The sequence below is a fragment of the Stenella coeruleoalba genome (genome assembly GCF_951394435.1).
Source record: "Stenella coeruleoalba genome assembly, chromosome: 3".
NCBI lineage: Eukaryota > Metazoa > Chordata > Mammalia > Artiodactyla > Delphinidae > Stenella > Stenella coeruleoalba.
The window spans coordinates 26,450,986-26,473,288 of NC_137148.1; the positions used below are offsets into that span (position 1 = coordinate 26,450,986).

Consider the following 22,303-nt stretch of genomic DNA (forward strand, 5'->3'; position numbering starts at 1 on the left):
TGGCATGTACAGCCATCCTAAACTTCACAGGATGTTGTTTAAAAAAATTTAAAAACCACTTTCTTAGTATTAGCTTCTTGGTTTACACAAATTCCTAACTCAAATGGACACTCTTTCACAAAATCTTAATTATATTTAATACTTTTGAGAAAAGCTTATAGACGTCTGCCCTCCTTTCACTCAACCAAGTGAGAACAGCGCACACAGCTCAAGTTGAAAACCACTTTCATTTATCATACACATTGAGTACTGGATAAGCTACATGCATAAAATGTTACGTAACCGGTAAAGTTTAAGACATGTACAGCCACCTTAAACGGTGAGATTCAACTCTTTACAAGCTATACTCCCTGTGTACCATGCGTACATAACAAAGGAAATCCAGTGGTCTAAGATATATTATTAACCCAAATCCCAATGTGCCATTAACATGTATGATGTAAGATAAAGAGACTGTTGATGGATGAAGCATCTGAAAACACCTCCACGTGCTAAGTGGCACCAAAGTGGTATCAAAAACATTGACGTTAAGGCAAGACAAACTATATTCCATAAAAAGAACTTTAGCACTCTGACTTACCTGACTTACCTCCCAAAAAAGTAAATACAACTTGAGAAACCCTCCTTTTGGTCAGCTGAGAACCTAATTACAAATTCTAATTTGCACCACCGGAAGTGGTAATGGCCAACAACAGCAGCACAACGTGAGCACAACACAAAGACTGCTTAGGCCAGTGAACTCCAGAGAGTGCAGAAATGATCCATCAGTTAGAAGGTACTAGCACTCCTATTTTTATCTCAAAAAAATCATATTTGCTAATATTTAACATATGGAGTTAACATCATACCCTCACTGAGTCTTTGTCAGCTGGCCACAGTTTGCTGAATAGGTGGAAGGCTCACCCAAAGAGGGCTGACAATGTTCTGAGCACTGTGACATACAGTTTTGGTATGTGCCGAGTAACTACCTAGCTTTAACCAAACAAACTTTCATCAAATGGGTAAAGTAATTTTAAAAGATTTCCTACAAAAAAATTGTAATTGAAGATGACATCAATATCACAACCACAAAGAAGGAAAGAGGGTCACATTAAAGTTTCTCTTACTCAATGAGGTAAAAAGTTATCAGCAGATCTACAAAAGGGTGGTCAAAAAAAAAAACCCTCAAAATTATCAAGACAGGGCTTCCCTGGCGGTGCAGTGGTTGAGAGTCCGCCTGCCGATGCAGGGGACACGGGTTCGTGCCCCGGTCTGGGAAGATCCCACATGCCGTGGAGCGGCTGGGCCCCTGAGCCATGGCCGCTGAGCCTGCGCGTCCAGAGCCTGTGCTCCACAATGGGCGAGGCCACAACAGTGAGAGGCCCGCATACCGCAAAAAAAAAAAAAAAAAAAAAAAAAAATCATCAAGACAAACTTGTGAATAAGCTTATGTTCTCTACCAATAAGAAGGAAGAATGAACCCTGCCATAGTATAAAGTGCCCATTTATTGTCCTACTATCTAAGTTTGGAATATGTGTATTCACATTATAAATAAACAAACACGCAAAACTCAATCTTTTACTGATATAAGAATATCTTCATAATACAACTATTACTTTAGAAACTCTATTTATAAGTGAGAAAAATGACATGTTAATTACCAATCTCTGACAACCTCCAAACGTTTTTAAAACAGTCTAAAAAGCAATATATTTGAACATGAAATGAAATGAGCATAGATGTATGCAGAAGCTATGTTTTATATAACAGTACAGAGGAACAACAAGCTAACTCAGGTCCTATACTCCAGGAGTTTACTATCTAGAAGATTAGACAAATACACAAGTAACTTTAAAATAAATGTAGTCATTAGTGCTATCAACCAAGTAAGTGTTCCTTCCTACAGCTGCACTTCCTATCTCTCTAAAGTTAGGGGAGGCCATGTGACTTGCTCTGACCAATGAAACCTGCACCACACGTCATTTCTGAGCAGAAATTTAAGAGCCTGGGTGATCTGTTATTCTCTTCTTTCCTTTACACTAGTGACTGACAGTGCTCCAGATGGTGGCAGCTCCATCTGCCCAGCTGCCAAGATGAGAATGAAGTGGCCTGTGACTGACTTACAGTATGAGTGAGAAGTAAACTGTTGTTTTAAGCCACTGAGGTTTTAGGGTTGTCTGTTACCACAGCTTAACCTAGCCTATCCAGAATAAGGCAGCATGAAGTAATTTTGACAAAGAATGACAGGAGCTAAGGAAGCTAAGGAAGTACACTATATCTGATTCACATCTGCTCAGTTTTGTTAAAGGGGATGAAATTTTAAAAACCACTATTTTCCCTATTTAGTGACTGATTAACTTTCAAGATTGCCTAACTAACTAAACAAGCTTTTGGCTATTTTGTCTAAGTTCCTTTCAAAAGGATTTTAAACTTTTACAAAAATCTCTCAGAGAATTCAGTTTTTAGTTTATACACAGAAGCTTACCACTAAGTAATTCAATCCAGTTCTGGACCGTTTCTGGAGGCTGAGTCTCCTTAACGTGCTTTAGAGCTTCATCAAGAAGAACATCCCCTGTTGGAGCATCTGACTTACAAATCACCTAAAATGTAATCAACAAGAATCACATGATCTACTTGATCTTTCTAAACAAAAAACTTAATTATGCAAACACTTCATTATGCTTAAAGCCCCAAGTGTTCATACAGTATCGAAGTTCAGATTTTAAACTAATTCCATACTAAGGAAATCCAATATTTAACCTAACCAGATTAGCCACAATCATGAACGAAAATTTAGCTACTGTGCAATAATTAGGAAAGCAAAATGGTAGAACAGTTTATACTCATCGGAATTCCATTTACTGCTAAACCTTGGGCTATCTGATCCAGAAATTCATTTTTTAAACATTTATTAGTTATAGAAACAGACTCAATTATACATAAGAATTGAATATAGAATAAAGGTGGCATTTCACATCAGTAGAGAAATTAATTTTTCAATAGCTATAATAAAACAACTGGCTCCCCAGAGCTTATACCACAATAAAAGATGAAGATTTAAATATGAAATATAATTGAGGGCATAAGAAAGTTTTCTCAAAATTGTGACAACAAGCAGAATCCTTGAAAATACCAATAGTTCTGATTACATAAAATTTTTAAATACTACCAAACTTTAAGTTAAGCACTTTAAGAGCAGAAAAAGCAGAGGTAGGGTATAAGAGAAGAAAACGCTACACTGCTTTAACCAAGTACTAGATCTTTATAGCCTTCAATAACGTTCTTGGCTAAACAACAAATTTCTGGTTGAAATTCTATAATATCAAAGTTGAATTTGTTATATTACTTTACATTACCTGTTAAAATGTTATGAAATTTAACAGTATTATTTTAAAAATGGGAGTCTTCCCTCAAACTTGTCCTTGACAATACGTCCTTTCCTTTTTGCTCAATCTTACGAAAGGTTAAAAAAAAAAATACAGTATCTGAGACAACATGACCCAATGGAAATATAATTAGAACCAGAAATACACGGCACAAATCTATTTTAAAAATTTTTAGTAGTTATATTTTAAAAAATGAAAACAGGGAAAATTAATTTTAGTATGTCTGATTTAACCCACCATAGCCAAAATACTGACATGTAATAAATATTTTTAAATTGAGACTGTTTATTTTTTTTTTTCTTATTTTTCCATAGTAAGTCTTCAAACATCCAGTGTGTTTTTATTTACAGAATGTCTCAATTTGCACTAACCACATTTCAAGTGTCTGGCTCATAGCCACATATGGCTAGTGGCTACCATCCTGGACAGTGCAGATATAGAACATCTTCATCATCACAGAGTTTGATTGGAAAGTACTATTCTAGACCATGCTTTTAGTAGGGGGTCAGAGAAAATAAGAAAAAAGAAAGGAGAACTTTGGGAGAAAAAGTTGTATGTCTATATGCTATGGTCATGCCACCACTTCTTACTTCTCACTTACTCCCTAAATCTACTTCCATCTGGCCTCAACACCCAGTGCATGCCCACCCCTTTGAGAATGGTCTCACGGTGACAATAAGCTGGGTAGCGTTGGATCTCTTTTCTTATGAAATTCTGCCCCCCAAATCTCTCTCAGATGGACTATTTTTCTCCATCACCTCTGCAATCATTCTAATCTACCTAATCTGATTAACTTTCCTTGGATTAAGTTTCCCAACTAGCTTCCCTGAACTAGTTTTAGCCTTTTTCAATCCATACTCCTCACTGATCTTTCTAAAGGTAAATCTTAGCATGACATTCCAGCTTCTGCTTAAAATTCTTCAATAACTCACAGCAAGTTCCAACTCCTTAACAAAATCCAACAATGTGTGGTCCACTAGTAAATATTCCTGCCCACACATATAATTTATATTTAGGGTTTTTCTTCTTGGAGGACAAGCCTCATTCTTAAATATAAACAAATAACCAAGGATGACAAGACACTTGAAAGTCTTCAACAAGGAAGAGACCAAAAGAGAAAATAAGAACTGAAGAAACAGATAACACAGATAAAGAAAATTCTCAAAAGAGCAGTAATATCCTCAGGGATTTAAAAGAAAATCTTACATCCATAAAACAAGAAGAATAAGAAGCCACGATACAGAAAACGGTTCCTGGAAATCAAAAACATGAAAGCCACAATAAAAAACTCAACAGAGGATTAAAAGGTAAGAGAGACCAAGAGAATGTCAATTATATCCCAAAAAAGCTAGGAAACAAACCAGAAAGAAAAATAACATAAAAATCAGAAAGAAAATAAAGAACAGCCAAGAGGTCCACTCCACCTTATACAGTTCTAGAAACAGAGTGAAGATACAAGAAATAAAACTTTCCAAAATCAAAAGACACACATTTCTGGATTGAAGAAGCCCAAGCATAGTGAATTTTATAAGACCCACATCAAGGCATATCATACAATTTCAGAACACTAGAGATAAACAGAAGATCTTAAATGCTTCCAGAGAAGAAAAACCAGGTATCATACAGAGATTGACAATCAGAAGGGCATCAGACTCTAACAGCAACTCTGTATACTAGAGGACAATGGGGAAATGCCTTAAAAATTCTGTGGGAAAAATCTAACATTCTATTCCCAGCCAATCTGTCAAACAGAAATATGGTACAATAAAGGAATTTTCAGGCATGCAAAGTCTCAAAACATTTTCCTCCCACGAGGGTGGAAGAAAACATTAGATCCAGAAAACAGGGGGCTGAAAGCAGTAAAAAAAAAAAGTGACAGGAAGTCCCAGTAGAACCAAAGCATAACCAGTCCAGACTGGAACACAGGCAAATTTTAATGGAGTTATCTGATGTATATGAACATTTGAAAATTAATAATCTAACTTTTCTCTGATGGAGCATGTAAGAAAAAAGGAGAGCTACATAGAAAACTTTAAAAAAAGGGATTAACTCTAGAAAAAAACAAAACTATCTAAGAAAGGAAATCACAGGATATAACTTAACTTTACAGAAAACAGTATTAATATAGTTGTAACAATATAAAACAATCATTACTGTTTTGCCAAAAATGATGATATAACTCTATTAGGAAGACTGAAAGGTAGGGGTAAAAAGTGGTATGTAAGAGAGCCAAATATTCATCTATTTCTTTTGGCTGCACTGGGTCTTCATTGCTGTGCACGGGCTTTCTCTAGTTGTGGCGAGCGGGGGCTGCTCTTCATTGTGGTGCGCAGGCTTCTCATTGCGGTGGCTTCTCTTGTTGCGGAGCATGGGCTCTAGGCGCGTGGGCTCAGTAGTTGTGGCTCGCAGGCTCTAGAGCGCAGGCTCAGTAGTTGTGGCACACGGGCTTAGTTGCTCTGCGGCATGTGGGATCTTCCTGGACCAGGGCTCGAACCCGTGTTCCCTGCCTTGGCAGGCAGATTCTTAACCACTGCGGCACCACGGAAGGCCCGCAAATATCCATATATTTTAAGTAATAGATGTAAGTAAGTAAAGAGCATCTCCAACTGATTTATCAAGAAATGGCAGTATAAGCTTATTTAGAAATATGGAGGTAAATGCCCAAGTAAGTGAAAACTGTAGCAAGCTGAATGGTGACCCCCAAAAGGTGTTCATGTCCTAACCCCCAGAATCTAATCCCCAATAAATCTTTGTAGATAAAATTAAGTGAAATCAGATCTGGAGATGAGATTGTCCTGGATTATCCAGATGAGCCCCGACATGCAATGAAAGTGTCCTTATGAGTGACATACAAAGGAGAGGGTGATGTAAAAACAGAGGACAGAGAGAGATGCAGCCAGAAGCCAAGGAAAGCCTCAAAGCCATCAGAGGCTAGAAGAGGCAAGGAACAGCACATTGTGGCCTCCAGAACTGTAAAGAGAATTAATGTCTGTTGTTTCAAGCAACCAAGTCTGTGGTAATTTGCTAAGGCAGCCTTACAAAACTAATACAAGGACTGAGAATGGCTGCCGCCCAGATACAAGACTAAGGAGTGGGGAAGGGCAGGTAGAAGATTGCTATTTTTTTTGTTGTAAGTCTTTAAGTACAATTTGATTTTATAACTATCATATATGTATTATCTTAATATAATCAATCATTATTTTTAAATGAATAGATTAAATCATATTGCAGTATTTTCCCAAAAGACTATCAACTGCCTAGTTAAGATCATACAAACAGGTAGATTGAAGTAAAAAGCCCATGCAGGCAGGGAACATGTGTCTCTTGGTCTCCAATGTATCCCCAGAGTCAGGCACAATGGATAGAAGACTTAAGCACTAAATAAATAAATGATGAATGAATAAATGAACGAAAGAGCAAATAATTTGTTGATAATCAACACAAAACTGGTTTCTGTTCCAAAAAAACCCAAATAAACAGTATCAAAATCTTTTCACTTTAGGTCAGGGCTCCATAACATTAATGTAAAATTACCTATAATTTCTACTATTAGTAGTAACCAATGTGTATATTTCATTGATAATTATAATGACAAATTCTTAAGGTTTCTGTCCTCCATAAATCTATGGTTGCACAGTAAAACAAATAAAAATTTTATTCTGCTTTATGACATAGATATCTAAAACAGTAGCTTCAAAACTAATCTCATGCCAGCTCATTTGACTCTAAATGACTAGATTTAATTTTAATATTCCACGAGGAATATTTTCTGCCATACCGTGTTTACTTTGCATACAATCTTCCAGAATACATTTCTTTCTTTCCTATAGGATTATTACTCTCTCTGGCATTTCAATCAAAAAATGTTCAGTTTTCACCTAAAACTTTTTGGATTTCATTATAAGACAGTGTATTTAGGAAAAAATAGCTTTGAAACACCCCACGTCCCCCAAGAAACAATGACAGACTAGAAGAGAAAGAGTCTTGAATATTTTAGATTGAGGTTAAAGTTAGAAATTCTAAAAACTAGTCAATAATACCTCTATTAACACAGACCTTCACAGTGGAGAGGCAGAGATGTGAAACCTACTTGTATTCTGGCAAAAAGATCAACAGCCTATGGACAGTTAATTTGCACAATACCACTTTTGAGTAGTTACGTCAAGTTTTCCAAATCATGGCTTTCAGGAGCAGCAAATAAAGTCTGGAGTCTTTCTGAATATATAGGATGCAATGGCCAGTGATCCTAACAATGAATTACATTACTCATTATGCGCAAAGAACCAAAAACCCAAGGATGCAAGAAAAGATATGGAAACATGATTCAATAAAGACTTAACTTTAAAATCAACTTCTCTTCTTTAATTTTTGAAAGCTATTAGTAAACAACAAGGTTCTACTGTATAGCACAGGGAATTATATTCAATATACTGTGATAAGCCATAATGGAAAAGAATATTTTTAAAAATGCATGTATATGTATAACTGAATCACTTTGCTGTAAGCAGAAATTAACACAACATAATAAATCAACTATACTTCAATAAAAAAGAAAACTATTAGTAGAAACAGTCTTCATTTTTAGGCAGCACAAACTCTTTAAAAAGGAGATGTTATATAGGTCCCCTCTTACCTTTCTTGTTAACAGACTTTTACGTCTCATTCCACAAGCCTCTAGCTGTAACCTTCCTCTCAATGCTAATTCAATTAACATACAGCCACGTAATCCAGATGATATACAGTCATTCCAAAATGATGTGTAACCCTATTTAAAAAAGAAAACAAAAGAGCTAATTTACTTTGAACTCAGAGTCAAGAACAGAATCACTTTTTAGCCAAAGTTATTTCTTGTGCCTTTTACCTTGCATGTCTTTCCATAATTAAAATACTGAAAAAATAGTTACTATACATTATTAAACTAGGATTTTCAGGGATTTACTGTCTTTTCACCACTTTCCTTACATGTAGATAAACAACAAATAAATTTGGAACTCACTAAGTTATGTGCTAATTAGGCTCTTTCAGATCGCAGGCAACAGGGCTCACCCACTCAGTTAACCTTAGATTATAGTCGTTTATTACTAGTATACGTGGGCAAATTAAGAAGCTCAGGAAAAATAATCTAGCCCAATGTAGCCTCATGGAGAATTAGAACATCGTTCAATGCTGTTTGCAATAAAAATACAAGGTTAAATTTGGAAGAATGTATCAGAAAACTTACATACGGGGCCATGCCTAAAGTTCTGAATAACAAACTGTAAAGCGATCGGATTCCCCCACCCCACCAAGAGAAATTTAAGGGCAACGTCCAAGGTGGAAAAACAGCCAGACAGAATGAGATTGATAGACAGCCAGGGATCTGGGAATTCTCAAGTGAAACAGGCATCACCAGATAAAAGTCAGGGCACTCTTTGGGAGCTAATAACTGGGACTGTCCAAATTATGAAGCCATGAACTGTGCCAGCAGAGTTGCCAGCTATTAAAGTGCCCAACTCTGAAGAGAAAGCAGAAGTGATAACTGGTTCTGGTTAAGGCTCAGAACAAGGTAACATATAATTTTGATGGGAGGGAGAACAGGTCAATGGATTCTTTGAAGAATGGAGGACCAGGAATAGGGAGGCCTAGACCCTTGGTTTCGGTACTTTCTTGAGGTCAGTCTTGGTACATTGCCAGGTCATGGTGGTCAGCTTGTATTTAAGAAGATGACTGACCATCAGGGTCCATGGGACTTCACCACTGACACAAGGACTTAAATGACAAAGCTACCACTTCTGAGAATGAAGGCTTTGGGAAAATAAAAATTTGGATGAAGGGAGACACAAGGAGATAAAAATATCAATTCAAAGAGGGAGATTTAAATGTGAGGCAGGGAAAGCAAACACTGACTAGATTTGAGGGAATCCTTTTAAACCTAACTGCTAGAGATCTGATTAAATTAAGACTGCCAGATATTAGCTAAGTGGTTAATAAGACCAATAACTTACAGACATCAGGTACAATCGATGGCTTCTGTATCCATCCAAAACAATTAAAGCCCTAGGAAGCCTAGGAATGGATTCACATAAAATCAAAGTTACAGCTATCGGGCTTCAATTGGCCTGGACGTACAGACAGAGTTCCTAGGTGAGCCTCTAAAAACTATAAACAATAGAGTACACCTCATAAAACAGTGATGGATGTAGACAGGACCATGCCCTGTCTCTGCAGCCTGGAAATTTCAGATGAACAGTACTCATTAGAAGCTTACATTTGCTAGCAGAGAACGAAATACACCTCAGCCTCAATTGCTCTCAGAGTAATGGCAACCCAGAGATGTTAGCAAAATGGAGTCTTTAATAACAGACTTCAAAGTTTTACATTTAATGAACGGCTTTTGGGCATTACCATAAAAAGACAGATGCTTAAACAGAATTGATTTCATGTGGGAAAATAGACAAATGTGCGCGTACAGTTCTGTAGCAAAGCTTCTGGGACACATGAGCAATATTCCAAAAATAAATGAAGCCATCAAAGCCACACCAAGGGGCTTCCCTGGTGGCGCAGTGGTTAAGAATCCACCTGCCAATGCAGCGGACACGGGTTCGAGCCCTGGTCCAGGAAGATCCCACATGCAGCGGAGCAATGAAGCCCGTGCGCCACAACTACTGAGCCTGCGCTCTAGAGCTCACGAGCTACAACTACTGAAGCCTGCGCTCCTAGAGCCCGCGCTCTGCAACAAGAGAAGCCATCACAACGAGAAGCCCGCGCACCACAAGGAAGAGTAGCCCCCGCTCGTCGCAACTAGAGAAAGCCCGAGCGCAGCAACAAAGACCCAACACAGCCAAAAACAAATAAATTAATTAAAAACAAAACAAAAAGCCATACCAAGCAACAGAACAGGCCAGCATGTTGATGACACCTGCTAAAATCTGCACCATAAAAGTAGGATCAGGAATTAAGCAAGTTGCAGGAGGTAGGAGGCGGGGGAGAAAGGGTACTAAAAAGGGCAGTGTTAAATTAAAAGATTTTACGGTATTACTGGATAAAATGACAACGCCATCCTTAAGAATTATGTCTATTAGAGGGAAAGCAGTATGTTGGAAAAGCGTCAAGTGAATCTGGTCATGACCTAGGTCAGCAAGATTTTGCAGTGAATCCATGTCACAACGCATGTGAGCAGAACTACTGAGAAGCCAGAGCACCAGCTTAGGCCTTGCCAAGTGCTAAAGAGCCCTTACATCTTTTAATCTCTAGTGTTAACCTTAAAACTAGATCTCATCGATCCCCAAACATATATTTTAGAAGTTTAGTATCTCCATATGAGATCACGGATGCTAAACCTACTGTGGTAATCATTTCATGATACAGGCATGCCTCGGAGATAACACAGGTTTGGTTCCAGACTACCACAAGAAAGCCAATATCACAATAAAGCAAGTAACACAAATGTTTTGGTTTCCTAGTGTATATAAAAGTTATATTCAAACTATACTGTAGTCTATTAAGTGTGCAATAGCATTATGTCTTAAAAAAAAGTATATACCTTTATTTAAAAATACCTTATTGCTAAAAAATGCTAACCATCATGTGACTACGCAGCATTGCCACAAACCTTCAATTTGTAAAACATACAATATCTGTGAAGCACAATAAAATAAAGTATGGCTGCATATGTAAACCAAACCATCATGCTGTACACTTTAAATTTATATAGTGATGCATGTCAATTACCTCTCAATAAAACTGAGGGAAAAAGTTTTATCTCTGATATTGGGATGCATTTTAAAATAGATGGTACCTTAGATTAAAGGAAATATGGTATTGTAACTACTGAGCTAACCTTAACCCATGGAAGAGGGAAGAGACAGGTGGCATAGGCCTCACAGGTGCCCAGCTGTGTAATGATGAACTAGAGCCTACCATGTCAGTTACTGGGCATCTTAAAACTTGGTACAAGATTGGGTGACTGAACATCCAGACCCAGGCATGCCATCAATCCACCTGACTTCTCAGTGGAAAAGATTTTATAAGAGCAGGTCAGTAACAACCACACTGCCCAGAGGATTTTGTCCTCAGATAAACCACTACTCCCTGAAACAATTTCAAGAAGCTGCAGTCTAAACAGGATGGTTATATGTTCAGGGCATGAATGTGTTTATGCCCCAGTAAAAATCTTATACCCTATCTGTGAAAAAGGCAAGCCAGCCACATTTAAAAAGATGGTTAAAATAGGTGAGGAAGACCTGACAGTATCAAGCAGTTTACGATTTGGTTCAAAAGCACAACTAGCTACGTGTGCAACCATACTGTGAGAGAGTAAAGAAATAGCAATGATGGGGAATTCCCTGGCAGTCCAATGGTTAAGACTCGGTGCCTTCACTGCCGTGGGCCTGGGTTCAAGCCCTGGTCTGGGAACTAGGATCCCACAAGCTGCACGGCAAGGCCGAAAAAAGAAAGAAAGAAATAGCAATGATGATCATTATAACAAATTATGACTATGTATTCAGTGACACTGCACAGCTCTTGTGCTTGGAAGCCAATAATCATTTCAGACCCCCCAATGGGTATGAGATTCTACCACCAGTGATGGAGGAAATAGCTTCATATCCCAGGTTAGTCCAAGGACAGGGTACTAGTGCTCAAAGTTCAGGGTCACACCAAGGGAGAACCACTGGCCAGGCAATCAACTTACTGATGAAGAAGCAGCACTGTGCTGGGAGTACAAGTAGCCACAGGATCTTGAGGATGTCCCCCACTCACTGTAGAAGACTCAACTGGGTCCTGATGGAGGCTGGACAACCACCAAAAAAAAAAACTATTTGGGGGCCCTACAAGTTCAAGATTATGATCAGAACCAGCTCCTATTCCTAAAATAGAATGGGAGAGGCAGAGATATGCCAAATAGAGGTGGATCATACACTGCCCTCACAGAATCCAGAGAAACATGATTTCATTAGGTTCATGGGTCCAAAACAAGGGGAAACATGCAAGAATAAATGGGTGCATTAAGACCCTAATATGGTTTTCCCGGTGAGTTGCGCTGCTAGAAAATCAAAACAGGAACATTCAAAAGTCATACCATGTGCAGCTCACAAGCCTCCAACAAAACCAAGAACAGAACACAAGAGACAGGGACTCAGAAGGCCCTGGAAACTAATGCAAAGCACCTCTACTTACCTTTCACCAACAATCTACTTTAATAATAACAACTAATAATAACCAGGTAGGTGGAGACTTTCCCAATGGAGAGCCAACTAAACTGACTACAGAGTGCTCCAATCAATCTTACGTTGTTGGTAATACTCAGCATCAGACACTCAGACAAATGGCCAACCTTTAGGCAGACCTCAAGAGAAGCTTGTAACTTAAACTGGGATAAATGACCTTTATCATATAGTATGCCACTCCGAAGCAAGGAGCTAAGTAAAAGGAATGAATGGTACAGTAACAAATGAGGCAACGATACGAGGGACAAGCTCTGCAGACACAATCCTTCCCTCAGTGGGCAGTTCCAAGATCTAAACTTAGGGGACAGAGACTACATACATGAAACCTGATGTTGCTGCAGATCTAAGCAACAACCTCCAACACAACTTCTTCTCAGTGATAAGATAACATTTATTTGGATTTCTATTTGCCTGATTCCCTTTTCTTCTCAAGTGGCTCAACGTGAATAGGAGAAAAGGGAAATGCTCACTGGGCCCCTAAATATGCAAACACTGAGTTCTCATCATTCAGGTTACGAGCTCCAGAATATTTAACCAGAGGACGTTTGTTGTTTAAGATTGAACTCGAAAGCCTGGCCACCTGCAATAAAATATTTAAAACATAGTGTACAAGTATCATAAGAGGTATACAACCAAAAGTATTATGTGATTTTCCTTCCTAGAACATAAACACACGCACTCATATAAAAAATAAAATGTAAGCACAGAATAAAAAATACAGAACATGATATATATATAAATAAAACATGAAAAACAGGTACAAAATAGTATATATAAGGTATGACCCTAATTTGAAATTATATAAACATATATGCATAGAGAATGTTTATATGTATTAATACATAAAACCCTTCTGTATTAACATATAAAACCCACAACTACTGAAGACTGTGCGCTCTAGGGTCCACATGCTGCAACTACTGAGCCCGTGTGCTGCAACTACTGAAGCCCGCAGGCCTAGAGGCCATGCTCCGCAACAAGATAAGCCACCGCAATGAGAAGCCCACGCACTGCAACGAAGAGTAGCCCCTGCTTGCCACAACTAGAGAAAGCCCGCGCGCAGCAACGAAGACCCAACACAGCCAAAAATAAAATCTAAAAAAAAGGTGCTTTACTTATTAAAAAAAAAAAGACAGCCTACTTATATGGGATATATTTGCAAATGATATATCTGATAAGAAGTTAATATCCAAAATATACGAAGAATTTATACAAGTCAACATCAAAACAACGAGAAACAACCCAATTAAAAAGTGGGCAGGGGGCTTCCCTGGTGGCGCAGTGGTTGAGAGTCCGCCTGCCGATGCAGGGGACACGGCTCCGTGCCCCGGTCCGGGAAGATCCCACATGCCGCGGAGCAGCTGGGCCCGTGAGCCATGGCCGCTGAGCCTGCGTGTCCGGAGCCTGTGCTCCGCAACGGAAGAGGCCACAACAGTGAGAGGCCCCCGTACTGGAAAAAAGAAAAAAAAAAAGTGGGCAGAAGACCTGTGTAAACATTTTTTCCAAGGAAAACATACAGAGGGCCAACAGACTCATGAAGACATAATCGACATCACTAATCAACAGGGAAATGCAAATCAAAACCACAATGAGATATACCATCTCACACCTGCCAGAATGGCTATCATCAAGAAGACAAGAAATAATAAGTGTTGGCAAGGAAGTGGAGAAAAGGGAACCCTCGTGCACTGTTGGTGGGACTGTAAATTGTAGGAGTCACTAAGGAAAGCAGTACGGAGGTTCCTCAAAAAATTAAAAATGGAACTGCCGTATGATCAGGCAATTTCACTTCTGTATATTTACTTGCAGAAAAAAGAAACACTAATTCAAAAAGATATATATGCACACCAATGTTCACAGAACCACTACTTACAATTGCTAAGATATGGAAGCAACCTAAGTGTCTACCAACAGATGAATGGATGAAGAAAATGTGATATATATATATCACTGAAAGTTTCTACTACTTCTAGTATTTTGTCTTTCTTTATTATATTACTGCACATATATATATATATATATATAAATAAATAAAGTGGAATACTACGCAGCCATAAAAAAGAATGAAATTTTGCCATCTGCAGCAACATGGATGGTCTTGGAGGGTATTACACTAAGTGAAACAGGTCAAACAGAGAAACACAAAAACCACATAATCTCAGTTATATGTGGAATCTAAAGATAAGACAAACAAAATAAAATGAAAACAGACTCACACAGAAAACAAACAGGTGGTTGCTGGAGGGGAAGGGGATGGGAACAAATAGGTGAAGGGCATAAGAGATACAAACTTAAATTTATTAAATAAATAATATACAGCATAAGAAATATGGTCAGTAATATTGTAATAATTTTGTATGGGGACAGATGGTTACTAGACTTAGGTGGTGATCATTTCATAATATATGAAAATGTCAAATCACTACGTAGTACACTTAAAACTAACATAATTTTGTGCATCAACCATATTTCCAAAAAAAGTAAATAAATATATACCCAAAGAAAGAAAGAAAAAAAGGAAGGAAGGGAGGGAAGGAGGGGAAAAGGAAAAAAGAAAAGGAAAAGGAAAGGAAAGAACTACAAAGTAAACCAGAATTGGGAGGTCATACAGAACAGGCCTAAAGAGCCCAGACTTTGAAACTACAAACACCTAACAATTCAAAATAATTACTAGGTGTCAATATATGTACAAGGTACACAGAGGAGTTTTCATATTTTACCAGCTATGTTTCTGTTTTTATGCACAAAGTATTTCAAAATGAAATCACTAAAAACAACCTATAATGTTGAATTCTGTTGTGACCAATGTTTCAGAAATGGCTTTCTACATAGACTTTCCTCAGCAAAAGAAAATACCAGTTTTCCAAAAACATTTGGGATTTACTACCAAACTCAATCCAAAATTTGTACTAACTGAGGCCACTCTTGGCTCACATTCCCCTTTTAGAAAACTTGTCCTCAACTACAGATTTTACAGAAAGAGATGACTGTACTCTGCCACATCTAACTGGACCAGGATGTGCACATTAAAGTTTTCCTCCTGGGAATCTGAACTTGGCCCACAGAGGCTGGATCAGTTACATGCGCATGGGCACTGGAGATGTAATTGGTTATGTGGATTCAGAAGCCACTGGCTATTTTGCACAAATGCAACAATGATAAACAGAAAGACATACAAGAGATATGGAGAGCAGAAATGAGAGAACACACAATGTGAGACAGACCAAGACATACACACAGGGAACACACAGACACACACAGAGAATGGCATCCTAACAACAGAAGCATTCCTGTATCTTTGGGCTGTACTCCTAAACCTTATTTCCATGAGATTCACCTATGTCTCCTTTTCTTAGGCTACTTGGAGGAGATTTCTGTTCTTGCAAGCAACTGACTTTTAGTAATGCCAGAAGGACTTTAATGAAATAATAAATCAGTGGTATCTGGCAAAGGTTTTTGTAATTCAAGTATAGAATCTATACCTAAAATATTCATCACAGGCTAAAAAATATTATGTGTGGCCAAGAAGTTCAAATTTGCATAAATGTAACCTTCAGTTGCTATTAGAAAACCAGTAAGTGTGATTATGACAATAAGGGCAGCTGCTTAAGAGAAAACAAACAGCAGTCCCATCAACCCAACTAACCAATTTGTCAAAGAACAAATTAGGATTTACAATTATCAAATACACTTACACTTTAAGTGCCACATTCCAATTAATCTCATCCAAATGAAACCCTGACAGCCCCAACCTTAAAAGACAGAAAACACACATGCATTAAGACCACATTAATAAGCATTTATATATCAAACAAATTCAAACTGAGGGACATTCTATCAAGTAATGGGTAAAGAACTAAAGGAAACTATATTTAAAGACTTAAAGGAAAGAATGACAATGACTCATTAAGAAAAATAATGATTCATCAAATACAGAATCTCAGTAAAGAGATGGAAATGCTTTAGTTAAAAAGTATGACTGGGCTTCCCTGGTGGTGCAGTGGTTGAGAGTCCGCCTGCCGATGCAGGGGACACGGGTTCGTGTCCCGGTCCGGGAAGATCCCACATGCTGCGGAGCGGCTGGGCCCGTGAGCCATGGCCGCTGAGCCTGAGCGTCCGGAGCCTGTGCTCCGCAACGGGAGAGGACACAACAGTGAGAAGCCTGCGTACCACCAAAAAAAAAAAAAAAAAAAAAGTATGACTGAGGGACTTCCCTGGTGATCAAGTGGTTGGGAACCCACCTTCCAAGGCAGGGGACATGGGTTCCATCCCTGGTCAGGGAGCTAAGATTCCACATGCCTCAGGGCAACTAAGCCCATGCCACAACTACTGAGCCCGCGCACACCACAACTAGAGAGAAGCCCATGTGCCACAACAAAAGATCCCATGTGCTGCAACTAAGACCTGATGCAGTCAAAAATAAATAAATAAACTTTTTTTTTTTTTAAGTACAACTGAAATGAAAAGTTTACTAGAGGAGCTCAACAGTAGATCTGAGATGAGAGAGAAAGAATCAATGAACTTGAATTTGAATTTAAAGAACAAAAGGAAAAAAGAATGAAGAAAATAAGGAAAGTCTCAGAGACTAAAATTTTCAAGCAAGCCTCCCAGCAGTTACAGGAGTCTCAAAAAGAGAAGGCAGAAAAAATAACAACTGAAAACAAATCTGGTGAAAAATATTCATCTAAGATCCAGATGTTCAATAAACTCCAAGCTGGATAAACACAGAGATCACCATACCTAGATGCATCACAGTCAAACTGTTACATAAACAAAGAGAATATATATTGAAAGCAGCAAGAGAAAACAACTTACCACATATAAAGGAACAATACAATTACCAGATAACCTCTCACTAGAAATACTGGAGACCAGGAGGCATTAGGATAACATACTCAAAGTGCTGAAAGAAGCGAACTATCAAACAAGAATCTATACCCAGCAGTATTACCCTTCAGAAATGAAGGTGAAACAAAGACATTCACAGATCAACGAAGGCTGAATTTGTTGCTAGCAGGTCTGCCTTACAAGTCCTGCTAATTGAAAGTAAGTAACATCAGACAGTATTTCAAATCCATATGAAGTAAAGATAGATACAAAGGTAAATAAACAGGGAAGACTATGTATTTTCTCTTTTTGCTTTTAAAAACTCATTTAAAAGCAAAAGATTGCATAAAACAGTAAGTATAAAACAGTATTGTTTGGGTTATAACACATAAACATATTTCTGACAATAATGCACAAGGGGGGGGGTAGTAAATGAAGATATATTGGAACAAAGTTTCTGTATTTTGCTGTAATTGAGTATTACTTTAAAGAAGAGTAAGATAAAGATGCACATTGTAATCCACAGAGCAACTACTAAGGAAAAAACTCAAATGGATATAGGTATGTAGGGAGGGAGGGAAGGAAGGAGGGAAAAAGGGAGGAGGAAGGAAATTTAAATAGTATAACTTTAATTTTCTATTTAACACAAAAGAAGGTAGTAAGAGCAGAACAGAGAGACAAAAAGGACATTTGACATAGAAAGCAAAGGGCACAGTGGCTGGTGTAAATCCAACTCTATCAATAATCACATTAAATGTGACTAGATCAAATACTCCAAAGGTAAAGTTTCCAAGACTGGATAAAAGATCTAACCATACCTATGCTGTCTATAAGAGACAGTTTAGATTCAAAGACACAAACAGGTTTAAAAGAATGAATTTTTTAAAAAATCATGGAAACACTAATCAAAAGAAACTGGAATAGATACCTTAACATGAGACAAAGCAGACTTCAGAGTAAGGAAAATTAAGAGCGACAAAGGGGAATATTTCATAATGATAATGAAGTTAACCATCAGGAAGATTTAACCCCTATACATATACACACCTAACAAGAGAATCCCAAAATACGTGAAGCAAAAACTGACAACGAAAAGGAGAACTAGACAATACAGTAATAGTAATTGAAGACTACACTGATAACTGATACAACTAGAGAGAAAACACCAAAGATACAGAACTGAACAGTATCAACCAATTTGACTTAAGTGACGTTTATAGAATGCTCCAACCAAGAACATCAAAATACACATTCTTTTCAAGCACACTTGAATTATTTTCTAAGATACCCCATATGACTGCCCATAAAACAGTGAATTTAAAAGGAGTGAAATCATAGAAAATGTTTTACTCCAAGAGAATTAAATTAGAAATCAACAGAATAAAATACGGGAAATCTCCATGTGAGAATCAATCTGTCACTTCTACATAATCCATGGGTCAAAGAAATCACAAAATAAGTTAGGAAGCAGTATTTTGAACTGAATGAGAATAAAAACACAAAATATAAAAATCTATGGGATGCAGCTAAAGCAGTGTTTAGAAATTTCTAAAGCAGTGTTTAGAAATTTAGCTTTATTAAATATCTACATCGGGCTTCCCTGGTGGCGCAGTGGTTGAGAGTCCACTTGCCGATGCAGGGGACACGAGTTCGTGCCCCGGTCTGGGAAGATCCTACATGTCGCGGAGCGGCTGGGCCCGTGAGCCATGGCCACTGAGCCTGCGCGTCCGGAGCCTGTGCTCCTCAACAGGGGAGGCCACAGCAGTGAGAGGCCCGCGTACCACAAAAAAAAATCTATATTACAGAAGAAGAAAGATCTCAAGTCAACAAACTTATCTTCCACCTTAAGAAACTAGAAAAAGGGGACTTCCCTGGTGGCGCAGTGGTTAAGAATCCGCCTGCCGATGCAGGGGACACGGGTTCGAGCCCTGGTCCGGGAAGATCCCATGTGCCGCAGAGCCACTAAGCCCACGCACCACAACTACTGAGCCTGTGCTCTAGAGCCCGTAAGCCACAACTACTGAGCCCTCATGCCACAACTACTTAAGCCCGCGTGCCTAGAGCCCGTGCTCTGCAACAAAGAGAAGCCACAACAATGAGAAGCCCGTGCACTGCAACGAAGAGTAGCCCCTGCTCACTGTAACTAGAGAAAGCCCCCGCACAGCAACGAAGACCCAACACTGCCATAAATAAATAAATTTATTAAAAAAAAAAGAAACTAGAAAAAGAGCAAACTAAATCCAAAGCAATCAAAGGGAAGGTAATAATAAAGATCAGCATGGAAACCAATGAAATGCAAAACACAAAAATAGAAGAAGGAAAAAGTCAATGAAGCCAGGTTGCTTCTTTAAAAAGATCAAGGTTAAAACAGGAGTAGAGGGGAGGAAGAAAGGAGAGGGAAGAGAGATACACAAAGGTACCAAAATGAAAATACAGTAGGGACATCACTTCCAATCCTACAGAAATTTAAAGGACTATAAGGCAATACTATAAACTTTATGCCAATAAAGTAGACAATTTAGACAAAATGTTCAAATTGCTGGAAAAACACCAATTACCAAAACCACCTCAAGAAGAAATGTAAAATGGGAATAAACCTAAAACAAGAAATTGAATTAGGTAATAAAAATCTTCACACACAGAGTGTCACTGAGATGTAAGAAGAACGAATATGGACCACATGTTGAGAAACCTGAATACTGGCCACAGCCACAAGGAAGACTTGTTAGGGGATTTTAAGCAGGTCATTTAATATCCTCTCTGAGTCTCCATTTTCTCCTCTACACAATGAGACAGACAGACTTCAAGCATTCTACAAGTATGATTCTAATCAGTTAAGAATTCCCTAAGGGGGTAAGTATGTGGCTTTGGGAAAAACAGGATATATGATCTATTTTAATTTCCGAAAAAGCATCTGCAAGTCAATCATCAAGGGTATTTTTAAAACTGCTTAATAGCAATATAAAGAAGTGTCTGAAGAATAAAGTTAACATATCTCAGGATAAACAAACATTTATAATGGGGTTCCTGAAAACTGATGTTTGGCACTATTATACATAATGTAGAAGAGAACAAGAAAATTTTCCAGTTTTCATGTTACACCGAGATCTTCTTAAATATTAAACTGATCAAAGAAACAAAATGAGAAAAAATTTCCTGAGACAAACAAACATGGAAATACAACATATCAGAATTTATGGGATTTACCAAGAGCCTCTAGATAAACGTTGTGATACTGGCACATGAACAAACAGACCAAGAAAACAGAATCTAGAAATAAACTCAAGAGTACATTGAAATCTAGTATATGATGAAGGTGTTACCTCAAATCATATATCTGATAAGGGGTTAATATCCAAAACATATAAAGAACTCATACGACTCAACAGCAAAAAAAAAAATAATCCAACTAAAAAATAGGCAAAGAACCTGAATAGACATTTCTCCAAAGACATAATCAGCATGAGAGGGAAAGATGGACAGTTTAATCATTAGTATTAGGACAACTGGATAGCCATTTAGAAAAACAAAACCAGATCCATACTTCATATTATACACCAAAATTAACTCCAAATGGATCAGAGATTGAAATGGAAAATCAGACAGTGTAAGTACTAGAAGAAAATAGGAGTGAATACCTTCATAAACTGGGAGTGGAGGAAAAAACAAAAAACTTCCCAGCTATTACTCAAAATCTAGAAGAAATACAGACTGATAAACTACACTATACAACAAGTTTTTTTTAAGTATGCATGGCAAAAGCATAAGCAAAGTAAAAAAACAAATGAAAATGTAGGAAAATATATTTATAACATCATAAATACACAATTAGTTCCTAAAAATTATAGGAAAATAAGATCAATACTCAATTTTTTAAAGGCAAAGATATGAACAGTAAATTCACAAAAGAAATGAAAATGACTCAAACATATGAAAAGATGCTTTGTATCATGCATAACAACACACATTTAAATAACATAAGAAAAAAAAAACCAATTCAAAAATGGGCAAAACAAGTGTCCATCAATAGATGAATGGATAAACAAATACATATAACAGAATATTATTCAGCTTTAAAAGAAAGGAAATTCTGACACATGCTACAACACTGATGAACCAGGTCTGCTAAGTGAAATAAGCCAATCACAAAAAGGCAAACACCGTATGATTTCACTTATATGAGGTACCTAGAAGAGTAAAATTCATAGACAGAAAGTAGAATCGTAGTTGCCCGGGGCAGGTGGGAGGGGGAGCAGGGAGTCGTTGTTTAATGGGTACAGAGTTTCAGTATGGGATGATGTAGTAGTTCTGGAGATGAATAGTGGTAATGGTTGCACAATAAGACAATGTCCTTAATGTCACTGAACTATAAACTTAAAAATGGTTAAAACAGTGAATTTTGTTATGTAGATTTTACCACAATTTTAAAAACTAGGGCTTCCCTGGTGGCGCAGTAGTTGAGAGTCCGCCTGCCGATGCAGGGGACACGGGTTCGTGACCCGGTCCAGGAAGATCCCACATGCCGTGGAGCGGCTGAGCCCGAGCCATGGCCGCTGAGCCTGCGCATCCGGAGCCTGTGCTCCGCAACAGGAGAGGCCACAACAGTGAGAGGCCTGCATACCACAAAAAATAATAATAATAATAAAATAAAAATAACAACTACATGAGACAATGCTTACCTAATAAGACTGGCAAAAATCCAAAAATCTGAAACCACATTCTGTTGACAAAGATGAGGCCAATACACTGTGATAAGAATGCAAAAATGATACCACCCCTGACAGAAATCAAGAAAAATCACATGTACCCTTTAACTTGACAATCCTACTTCTAGGAATCTACTCTGAAAATACATCCCTGTAAATATGAAACAATATATGCATATGGTTATTAAGTGTGACATT

The 22,303-nt window shown here is 37.9% G+C and overlaps 1 protein-coding gene across 1 annotated transcript in view; it reads right to left on the reverse strand.

Annotated features, from left to right (window-relative positions):
• The window catches only part of GOLPH3 (golgi phosphoprotein 3), a 55,201-nt gene that overhangs the window by 11,814 nt on the left and 21,084 nt on the right, over nt 1-22,303 (reverse strand). Inside the window, exons 2-3 of the mRNA XM_079918039.1 lie at nt 8,000-8,131; nt 2,466-2,580 (exon numbers count right to left, since the gene is read on the reverse strand). Coding sequence (XP_079774165.1) covers nt 2,466-2,580; nt 8,000-8,131 — 247 coding nt within the window. The remainder of the gene's footprint in view (nt 1-2,465; nt 2,581-7,999; nt 8,132-22,303) is intronic.